Raw genomic sequence first — 11,976 nt, forward strand, 5'->3', positions numbered from 1 at the left:
GCATTGTACGTATCGCATTGTCACATGCCTTGTAAAAATTCATAAAAATGTGACCGAGCAACTGACGAGTAACAGTTTCAGCGCAAATTTTCCTCGCGCTTTCGACTTTGAACCCTGGTTAACAAGCAGATAGCGCGGCGACTTCGTGCAGCGCTGTCAGAATACATGCAATTCGTGCGTGAGAAAACATAACGTTCTGCAATTTATTTACAAATTGTTTAAGGCCATTTCGCAATTTCAATCATCATACAGTAACCAGCAACAATCACCCCTTCCTCTTCTCATCGAAGACATGCAATGCAGTACTAAACAGTCTCTTGCTGTCGGTGCTTGTAATGATTTTTTCGTCTTTCTCTGACAGTTTTAAATGCTTCCACACTGCTGACATGTGTGCTGCATTATAAAGAGTGCGCGCCTCTCACTCTTCGCTGGTTGCTATTTGATCGCGTCATATCATTCTTCGGTACAATTTATTCGGTCTTTTCTCTTATTCGGCCGAACACCGAAAGAGCTTTTTCTGCAATTTTCGGCCGAATAATTTCTGTTGCCGAACATTCGGTGCATCCCTAAATCTGATTGTACTGTGCACAGTAAATGTGCGTTTATGAATTACACAGACGGGGAGCACGGCATGATAAAAATAACGACATAGCTGGTCTCATGGTGCCTTCGCGTGCTATCACATTATGAGCTCGACAATTTCAATCGGTCGACTTCACATTGCTTTCAAATGCAATTTTTAACTACCACATTCCTATTTACGATCATTCCGGTAGCATGTAAAGGCAGCATTAGTGAAAACAGGCAGAGACAATGGTAGCTTTAGCAATATTAGCCTTACAGAGTGCCAACGTTGGTATCGATCCCTCTTTCAGAAGTAACCTTTGCACAACTCCAGCGCTGAACTGACCCTCGTTTGTGAGGCAGTCCGGCATAAAATGATTAGCACAAACATATAGGACTTTTCAGTTTTTTTCCAGGATATTTCTTTCGAAACTGAAATTTAACCACCGTGTCCTCAGTGTTTTATGGAGACCTATGTTCGTTGGTGCATCCCAACACACTACGGCAGTAAAGTTAGTTTGACGTTTGACATTCATTAGACATTCGGGTTTTTTGCCAATTAAACTCTTTGCAGCTTTTATGTTTTGAGCCCAAACTAACTCAGATAGACATAAATATATGCCCTTTATGTTGCACAAGGCTTAATTTCTAGGAATTAAAAAAGGGGAATAATATTTATATATTTCTACAGTTCGTTTGATACCTTGATCTCAAACGGTGTCAGAGTTTAATTAATTTAAGTGGGTACAGTTTATAAAACATATGAAAAATATGGTTTCAGTGCTATATATAAAAACATATTGCATACATTAAGAGATGAATGTCAAACGTCAAACTAACTTTACCGCCGTCAACACACTTGTAATGTCTCTTTGGCGCTGACATTGTATCTCCAGCAGCTACAGCAAAAAACAGTAATGGCGGACTGCTGCTTCTCACTCAGGGCTGTGTCTATGCTAATGGGTAAAGATCATCACAAATGGGCGGGACTTTCCCTAGTATGATGTCATTATAGGGAGAAATCTGGAATCACTCGTTTGGAGAGACTGTTTATGATTTATTGGGATTATAAAAAAATGAGTGGGTGGATTTTTACCATTATAGGCTGGTTGTTTTCACACACTGCGGCCACAACAACTGTGTTCAAACACCTTATAAAAGTGATTTTTGCATAATAGGTCACCTTTAAACTTGAGCGTTGCAGGTTTACCTCCGAGGGTGATTGAGACAATTCAGAACACAAGGGTGGCTTCAACGCGCTCTGCATATGATTGGAAATGGAAGGTGTTTGAGCAATGGTGCATTCACAGACACATTGTCCCTTTTCTCTGTTCTGCTGCATTGGTGTTATGTTTTCTGCAGGAATTTTTTGATAAGGGCAGAGCCTTTTCAACAGTTAAGGTTTACCTCGCTGCAATTTCGGCGTGCCATATGAAAGTTGACAGCACCATAGGTCAACAACCATTCATATGCAGGTTTATGAGAGGTGTGTGGCTTTTAAACAGAGTTTCTAAGTTTCTGATTCCACCATGGGATCTGTCCGTGGTCCTCAATGCGTTCTCAACCTCCTTTTGAGCCTGTAGATGGTATTGATTTGAAGCTCCTTTCACTAAAAGCAGCTTTATTATTGGCTCTTTCAACCTCGCCTTGAGTTAGTGAGCTTAACGCGTAGTCGGTTAATAGCTCCTGTATGCAGTTCGCTACGGATTACTCGACGGTAACTCTCAAAACTAATCCGGCGTTTGTACCTAAAGTAAGCGAGTCAGCTTTTGCCTGCAAACAGGTGGATTTACTGGCTTTCCATTCGCCACCTTTCTCATCATCGGAGGATGAGTGGCTTCACTGTTTGTGCCCTGTCCGTGCATTGCGTCACTATGTGGACAGAACGAAAGCACTAAGGAGTAATCAGCTATTTGTTTCATGGGCTGATTCTCATAAGGGTAAACCTATTTCACGTCAGCGCCTGTCCCACTGGGTAGTGGAGGCTATTATATAAGCTTATAATAACATGGGTCTCTGTACTCCGGAGGGCCTAAGGGCTCACTCTACCAGGGGAACGGCGACCTCTTGGGCACTATTTAAAGGCGTGTCAGTGCAGGACATTTGTGCGGCAGCAAGCTGGGCTTCACCTCACACTTTTGTCAAGAACAAGAACAAGAACACATGTTTGCAAGGTGTTTTTTTTGTTCGCACATATTCCCGTTCTATCTCGAGGATAGTTACAGTTTTTTGTGTTGTTGACATGCCTGCTTTGGACAGCATATCTGCAATACGGGAGTTGTCTATATCCCATAGTGAGATACCGAGCGAATGTTTGAAAGAGAACGTTAGGTTACTTACGTAACCCTGGTTCTCTGATAACACGAGTGAGGTATCTCACCACACTTTCCTCCTTGCAGGTGCACAGAGAAAAGATATGCTGAGAATGAAGTGGGGACCGCTGGCAGCGATATATATAGGGGAGGCAGGATTTCCCGCATCACTGTCGTGATTGGTCGGTCAACTGACAGACGTGGAGTGATTGGTGCTTCCAGGATTGGTCACGCCTGAGGCATTTCCCATATTGAGATACCTCACTCATGTTATGAGAGAACCAGGGTTACGCAAGTAACCTAACGTTATGCAAAGGATATAAAGCAGTTATAAGCCACCGACCAGACTCTGTCTGATCAGACTCAGAGTTCACCAGCCCTAATCGAGTCAGCATTATCTTAGAGATGAAGAAAAGTCCACACCTAGTGCTTTGCATTTACACTTAACTGAGGTATTTAGGAGCATAAATAATAGCCCCCAATTTACAGAATGGGACAGGGGTACTGAGAGCCATTCAAGACAAAAGGTGATTGCATCAGTTACCAGGCTTGTTTGCCTCGTAATATGGATAACAGGAACTGGCAGAAACCTTCTACTAGAAACTTTGCTTAACTGATCATTCATCTGATATCATCATCTTTACCTTAAAGGCTAAATACAATGTACTTAACCTTAGTTTTGATGTGATGTAATGTCAAGATATAGGAACAGCAGATCTTAAGGAGATTCATAAATTTGTAATCCCAAACTGACAACACTGCATAATGAATCTCTTATTTACATTGTGTCTACACTTTGCTGGTTATAATGAGAGGATTTGTAAAAGTGAGTAAACTTTCACTGAACAAAGATGTTTTAAATGGATTTCTTCTCTGCAGGGATTTATCTATATGCCCCTGAATGGCCATTGCATTCATGCGTGCAACAGACATAACTGTGATTGGCCACAATGTTAAACGCATCTTAAGTAGTAACCTTGGATGCAATAGAAGTAAATATAAATATGATCCTTTAATGGACATTTTTCATGATTAGGTAATCAAAGGCAGCTGTAGTTGCGATTATTTTTCAGAGAAATTGTAAAGCATTAGTGTATCAATTTCTTAAATAACTTCATTACACTGACAAAAATAATACAATTATAAAATAGGATGCCTTTTCTTAAAAAGAAAAATCACTGAAACCAAGATGGCTCATTTTGACCTCCTCTTTGCATTCATTTAGTATTTTGGGGTCATACATTCTAGTGTTTTATGCAACCCTTCATATGCCCCAATTCACAATTCTTATAATATCAAGAGAACTACATGGCAAAGTGTCATCACAGATTTCTTACCCAGGGACATGAGCTCATCATCCAAAAGGCTGATGCCCAGCTCTTGTGAAAAAGGTGTCTTAGAGGGAAATTCAGAGAAAGACTGAGCCAAAGGAGAGGTATCCAGTCCTGTCAGATCCAAGAGAGCGGTACTGCGGCCTGTGAACACCAAGAGTATCCAATCAGAAGTAACAGAAATTAGTGGGCACTCTATTGCACAAGAATTCACTAAGAGCTAAAAACCACAGAATAAAGTTCACAGCAAACTGAGATACTTCATAATTTCAATGAGGCTCAACATCTCTACACATTACTAAGCTCATGGATGTAATCAGTGCTGTACCTGGGAGTCTGGTTGTGCTGCTGGTGTCTCCATTCACCTCCTCACCTTTCACCAGCTGTCTGTACAGATTTATCACCTGTGTTAGGCTGTCATTCGCCTGTAAGATCTCAGCTGAAGACAAAAACAAAGAAAGTGTCAGAAACTGACCAATTCATGGAGTCAAATCACCTTTGTCAAAGCAGCTTCCAGAGATATACAGGAAAATGGCAGAATCAATTATGGAAACTCAACTATGGAGACAATTCAGATTCTGCTGTAAAACAGCTCTAAAAGACAACAGTGACATTATTTAGCTCAAGTCAGTTTAGTGTTGGTTCAGTTCAGATTAATAACAGTGTGAAGTCAATTTGAAAATGAGTTCACTTCAACTATAACAAGTTCTTCAAAAGGCAACAATGTCACTATTTAATTTGAATCAATTCAATGTTATTCAATTCAGGTTAATACCACTGTCAAGTTGTAAGATGTGATTCACCTATAAAGCAGCTCTACAGAAGAGACAGTGCCATCATCCAGCTAAATTCAGTTTTAGTTTTGTTCTCCACCGATGGTGTCAGTCCTTGCAGTAATATCGATCAATTTCTGAAAGTTAAGTGTCTTTCATACTCCGTCTAAGCAAGCCAGTGTTCAGTTCAGATCAATAATAGTGTGAAGTTCATCAATTTGAAATGAGTCGGCTATAAGCATGGCTGGAAATGGGGGAGGATGCAGTCCAGGGAGTGAATTTCAGGGGTGGTGGCGTTCCACTTCCAACTGCTTAGGTTTTTTTGGAAATTAAAGGAATTTCATAATTTTATCCATTCAATAGCCTATGAAAGCGATCCCAGTTCGCTCATAAACGTAGCGCAATATATAATAAAAATGTAGCGGGATATGTGTGTCTATAGTTAGCTGCGCAATCTCGGTTTTTGTGATTGGTTATAAAACCTGCAGACTACATTTAATAGAAATGCTTCTCTATCGTTGTGCGTCCTGCCCCTCACAGAACAGATTGTGAAAGCAGACTGCATTTTTTGTTCAGTGCTGAGTTATTCATGCTCAGATCCTCTCATTATAACAAACAAAGTGTACACAATGTAAATAACAGATTCAGTATGCAGTGTAGAGAGCTTCATTAATTATAATGGAAGTTATTGTTTATAAAGGGCGTTTGCAAATGTGATATTGAATTTATATAACAGTTTTATACAATTTTTATTTTATACAAAAGTTAATATTAAGTGACTTACATTGTAGGAAAAGGGCGTTTGCAGATGTGATATTGAATTTATATAACAGTTTTATACAATTTTTATTTTATAGAAAAGTTAATATTAAGTGACTTACATTGTATTGTACTTACACAGTTTTATACAATTTTTATTTTATAGAAAAGTTAATATTAAGTGACTTACATTGTTGTCTGATTTTGCTATATTTCGTCAAAGAAAATAGTTCCAAACAAAGTAATCTCCAAGCAAACACAGCAGTGTTTTGTTTGTGAATGAATCTGCATTTTTGAACGAATCTAGTGAGTCAATGATTCAATCACCCATTCATTAAGACAGTACTTGCTTCGTTCCTAAATTAATCAGCCATTTGAACGAATTCGACTTAATGAATGATTCAGTGACGAAGACAGTGACTTGCTGTCACCTACTTGCGGTTTTAGTTTCATTTTAAAAGTATAATTTGAGTTATTTAAATAGTTTAATATTTCTATATTCAAAACTTCATATTTAAAACATTAATCTAATAACATTGTTATAATGAATTTAAATGCATTTATACAACCTCTGAACCACGTTAAACAGTCTGTAAATATTCCTTAATGCCACATTTGTGTTCTTCTGTGCCACCTCCTAGTGCAAAGATGAATTGTTGATGATTTCATTTGACTGGTAACTTATTCTTCCTGATTGTGTCTTATTATTTTAATTGAATTTATTGTTTAATTAAAAATGTTGAAAAAGTTTATAAATATAAATATTTTTGACATAAAAGATTACATACATATAATAAAGTTAGAAAAAATGTCATTTCAAAGGTAAAAAAAAAAAATGCCCCTGCAAATAATTTTAAGGAGTCAAATATTGCCTCATAATGGGAAGGTTAATTTCTGTCATTGATCAGAAGGTGCTCCTAAATTTTTGACTGTTCCTCTTTTTTTTTTTTTTAAGTAGGAGAACAAGCTCTTATAAAAAGAAATTTAAGACTAGAAGTATGTAATGTTACCGTTTACAAACTAATTGCAAATGTATATGCAAAGTGTAAACTATTAAATATAATCTACACATCATGCAATACTGTACCACTAAATAAAAAGTGTTTTTACGGAGGGCTTAGCTAATCAGGCCAATTAGAGAATTACTAATCATTCTCATTTTTTACTAAATCATTCTTTCATTTCACTAATATAGTTTTTAATTAAATACAAGGGGTCATTAATGACGCTTACATTATAACATGTGCAAATTCACACACAATGTATCTTTAATTTGGCCAGAATTGCATTATCCTGTCTTGATATCCAAGACGTTTTAGAGAAAATATAAAATAAGTTTAATGTTATTATAGATTATAAAGATAATAAAATTTATAATTAAATACATCCGAAAGGTCATCTAAAATTACCATTATTATCCCCCACCAAGCTAGAGTCCCCCCAGTCAATTTTGGCCATTTCCACCACTGGCTATAAGCAGTGCAGCAATGTCGTTATTCAGCTTGAGTTCAATGGTGATTACATTCAGATCAATACAAGGATCGCTCTTGCAAAATGTAAATTTAACACGATTTGTGGAAAATACAGGTTATTCCCTTGCCTTACCAAGAGCTTCATCGTTGTCCTCAGTATCACTGGCCAGTCTGAACAGAGTAGGTCTCATTTTCTCACAGCGCTGGTACAGATCCTACAATGACACAACAAAGACCATACAGAATTATTGAACAAAAATATATACTCAACTTACATTATGTGAAAAATGTATTTGCTGCTCTGATCAGCTCCCGAGCTCGTGAATCAGTATATCGTGTACACGAATACGGTCACTGGTAAGTTCCCTGGCTCACTGCACATTGGGACAGTGATTACTCTATTTCCGGTGACATGATAAGTCACTTCTATTTGCTGCACTGCTGAATAAGTATTAGTAGGTACCATTTTCTCACAGCGCTGGTACAGATCCTACAATGACACAACAAAGACCATACAGAATTATTGAACAAAAATATATACTCAACTTACATTATGTGAAAAATGTATTTGCTGCTCTGATCAGCTCCCGAGCTCGTGAATCAGTATATCGTGTACACGAATACGGTCACTGGTAAGTTCCCTGGCTCACTGCACATTGGGACAGTGATTACTCTATTTCCGGTGACATGACTACGTACAACATCAACGGACAACATTATAGAACGTCACCGCTGTAATTAATCAACTACAGGCAGGAACAATATCTTTTTGATTTAATTTTTTATTTTCTTTAAACACATTGTTCTTTTACATGTTCTTACAACATTTTAAGCCGAATATTAATTAAAAATGTTAAATAGATGCAATCAGTACCCATCTAGCGATGTGTGTTTATGTTGAAATATACTAAAAAAAATGTTTTTTTCTTTTCAAGTCTTCTATCACGTATCATTATATTTATCAAGTTGGCTCGTGTGGTTTATGTTTTGCGCTTCAGAAATGTGATCTCCGGTAAGGGAGCACAGTGAGCACCTAGTTTTTGCGGTGCATTGTGGGATTTTTCAGGGAGCGAACATTCCAGTGCACTGGAAGGATTTCGCGATTGAGACAGCCCTTAAAATGGCAGACTGCCCTCACTGCACATTGGGACAGTGATTACTCTATTTCCGGTGACATGACTACGTACAACATCAACGGACAACATTATAGAACGTCACCGCTGTAATTAATCAACTACAGGCAGGAACAATATCTTTTTGATTTAATTTTTTATTTTCTTTAAACACATTGTTCTTTTACATGTTCTTACAACATTTTAAGCCGAATATTAATTAAAAATGTTAAATAGATGCAATCAGTACCCATCTAGCGATGTGTGTTTATGTTGAAATATACTAAAAAAAATGTTTTTTTCTTTTCAAGTCTTCTATCACGTATCATTATATTTATCAAGTTGGCTCGTGTGGTTTATGTTTTGCGCTTCAGAAATGTGATCTCCGGTAAGGGAGCACAGTGAGCACCTAGTTTTTGCGGTGCATTGTGGGATTTTTCAGGGAGCGAACATTCCAGTGCACTGGAAGGATTTCGCGATTGAGACAACCCTTAAAATGGCCGACTCCCTGATCAGTGCCCTGACTACTGAACTAGGGAGCTGATTGAGACGCACCGTGTGTTTAGTGATGTAGTAGTTCTGATTCCTACACATTTTCCATTTCAAAATTCCATACTTTACCAGACTCAAATTTACCAGACTCCAAACATCACAGTAGACTTTCAGACCATATTTAACATAAATAGTTCATACAGCATTATTTGCAGCTGTATATTTGGTATATAGTACAGTCATCTGTAAATATTTTTTCATTGATTTTCTCGAAGTGACAACATACAGAGCTCCTAAAATAAAAAAATAATAATAACAAAAATACAGACTTTTGTATGCACACAAGAAACTATTCTCATGCGCATGGGAACTTTTTACGTTTACATATTACAATTTCTAGTTTTATATAACCTATTTCCTTTGAGCATCAGTGGCATCTTACTATGAATTAAACGAGAGCAGGGATGCACATGAATTAATAGAGATCTACTTGCTCAAAATTTGGCTTTCCATAGGGTAGTACCTCTAATATCAAGGCCTAATGTCCAATTTAACATATCCTCTGTGGCCGCGGAGAAACCATGACACAAAATGGGCTAATGGCATAATACGGCTGTGTGTATTGTCCTATTTGCCAAGTTCAAGGGTCTATAAAAAAAGACTGGTACTGTAAAAATGTTTAAAATTTGGCCTTCATTGGTGCAGTATACAATAATTCAAGGCCATAGGTCTCTTTAACGCATACTTTGTGGCGGCCAAGACACCACACCGCGAAATGGGTTGATGGCACAACAGGTAGCTCAGTGTGCATATGCCAAGTTTAATGGTTTCTCGTACACACATTAAAGTCTGTATATTTTTTATTTTTGCAAAGATCCTTGAGGCTATGTAATGGTACTGTAAAAAAAAAAAAAGTGTTAAAAATTTGGTTAAGGCAGTACGTTATATTTCAAGTCCTTAGGTCTGCCAAACCCAAAATGCTTATAACCTGCATTTCACATAATGAAAAAGTGCACCTTGAATTCATTCAGTCATGTTTGACAATCACTAATCAATCACTAAACAGCTGCCATGAAAACACACTTCTTGTATGATACATTTATTTTCATTAAATTCTTAATTTTCTATTATAAAAAACTAATCGGGGGGAAAAGTCTGGAAATGCAAATATTTTTCCATACACTGCTTTCTTTTTTCCATACTTTTCCAGACCTGGAAATTACTTAAATTAAATTCCATAATTTTACAAACCACATAGGAACCCTCAGTCCACTACTGTCATGTCAGGACTCAGGAGTGTGACAGGCTGTTTTGCAGACATGTGTATTACAGACCTTAATTAGCTCCTCATTGCTATGTGAGCCACTCTCTTTGCTGTAATCTCCCAGTAACTGTGTGAGAAGCCCAACACTCTCCTTTACTTCCTGAATAGCATTCACTCTCTTCGACACCTTTTCCATACGCTTCTGATCCTGAAAACAGAGTGTATGAATTACACACAGCAGATCGTCAGAGCTTACGCAGGAAAAGTGCAGTTCATGGACTTACTCTCACTTAATGTATAAATTTTTGCTGCTTTGAATTTCACCATACCCCCCAAAAAAAAAAATTAAAAGACGTTAAATGTCAAAAATGTTGAACTTGTATTTCCTGCTTCTGTTCTTCTGACAGCTGGATGAAAAAGCAGCTAAAAGGTGAACTGTGTGCTGTAGCATCTATTGTTCCCATGTAATTTTTTTTTTTTTTTTCAGACAGACAGATACTTGTTTTGATTTGGTGTGAATAGACCATTCTTTGTCCTTTCATATTGTTTTTTACACATTGCTGTGCTGAGAATTAGACACCAAGAACCCACTAAGAGTTAATCCAATATCCAGGACAGACAGACACACACACACATCTACACACCTCCTGAACCATTTCTTTAATGAGTTTGTTTGCTGCCCGCAGGTCCTCAGGGTGAGAGCTATTCAGAAGACGAGACAACATCTATTGAATCAGAAAGAAAAAAAAAAACAGTAAGAGAGAGTGGACAGACATAAGTGAAGTCATAATTACTTCTTCATGGTTTACAAACATATAGTAACATATAGTTTGGTAACATATAGTTTCAAATTGATCAACCTGACTCCCGAAACCTTCTTAGGTTTTAATCACAGTAAACAGAGTAAAGACATAGGGAAATAAACAGTAAAAAAAAACAAAAAACATCATTCCTAAACTGCATCTGAACAACCTTTGATTTCTCCTCATCCTCAAAGATGGCGTTTTTAGGCCTGGGCAGTGGAGGAGGGCAGAGCTTGTCATCAGGAAGGTCTGGGTCCTGTTTAATAATACCTAAAATGAGATGCAGAGCATAAACATAATGTAGCATATTTATTACCAAACACTCCACAACACACAATCGCAACAACAACAAAGGACAAACAGCAAGTCCCACAAGAGAGCTTTATAATTTTACACGATAAATCATTTTATAATTTTACACGTTTGTTTACCATAACTTTTAACAGCATTCATGAAAGTACAATTGTCAGAATAGTTATTGACCACACATGTATCAGCTGTGAGATGTAGTTAAATACATGTTAGTTATGACAAATCAGGACCCTGCATGTCAGGTTACCTTGTTTCTTAAGCATCTGATAAGCATCAGAAATCTTTGTCTCTTCTGGTAAACACACAGTCCACCTGTACATCATTTCTAAAACTTTTTTCTTCACTGGTTCTGGGGCTCGAGAACCTAGATACTGTAACAAAAATAGAGTACATGGACAGTTATTGAATATAAGTTAAAGGATATATTTAGACACATTAAAGATATTGACTACTAGTATTCCCATTCTAAGCAGCAAGAGACATTCTCCTGAGTATGTATGAGTAAGGTGTATAACTGCACAGTGTCTGCATTTACATCACCAGATAGCCTCTTTTCTGACACCACTTTCTTCGTTTTGCTTTAGTGCTTCACTCTCTATTCGGTTTCTATGTTTTTCCTGTTATTTGAGTTCTTCATGCAATATATTATTCAGGCTTGCACAAATAAGGATGTGCTATAAAGGCATACAGTGAGTATAGAAAAGAACCCCCCACCCCCCCTTTAAAATAATCACATTTTGTTGCTTTGCAGCCTGAAATGAAGACGGACACAGTTTTTGTTT

The 11,976-nt window shown here is 37.3% G+C and overlaps 1 protein-coding gene across 3 annotated transcripts in view; it reads right to left on the bottom strand.

The window, feature by feature from the left end:
- Positions 1-11,976, bottom strand: part of LOC107710174 (ADP-ribosylation factor-binding protein GGA1-like) — a 51,107-nt gene that overhangs the window by 20,337 nt on the left and 18,794 nt on the right. For all 3 annotated transcript variants that reach the window (XM_016514919.1, XM_016514922.1, XM_016514921.1), the window contains exons 5-11: positions 11,442-11,565; positions 11,052-11,152; positions 10,724-10,804; positions 10,150-10,287; positions 7,345-7,426; positions 4,536-4,646; positions 4,214-4,351 (exon numbers count right to left, since the gene is read on the bottom strand). In XM_016514919.1, coding sequence (XP_016370405.1) covers positions 4,214-4,351; positions 4,536-4,646; positions 7,345-7,426; positions 10,150-10,287; positions 10,724-10,804; positions 11,052-11,152; positions 11,442-11,565 — 775 coding nt within the window. The remainder of the gene's footprint in view (positions 1-4,213; positions 4,352-4,535; positions 4,647-7,344; positions 7,427-10,149; positions 10,288-10,723; positions 10,805-11,051; positions 11,153-11,441; positions 11,566-11,976) is intronic.

This window comes from Sinocyclocheilus rhinocerous, unplaced genomic scaffold, assembly GCF_001515625.1.
Source record: "Sinocyclocheilus rhinocerous isolate Xijiao unplaced genomic scaffold, SAMN03320098_v1.1 scaffold447, whole genome shotgun sequence".
In the NCBI taxonomy this organism is placed as follows: Eukaryota; Metazoa; Chordata; class Actinopteri; order Cypriniformes; family Cyprinidae; genus Sinocyclocheilus; species Sinocyclocheilus rhinocerous.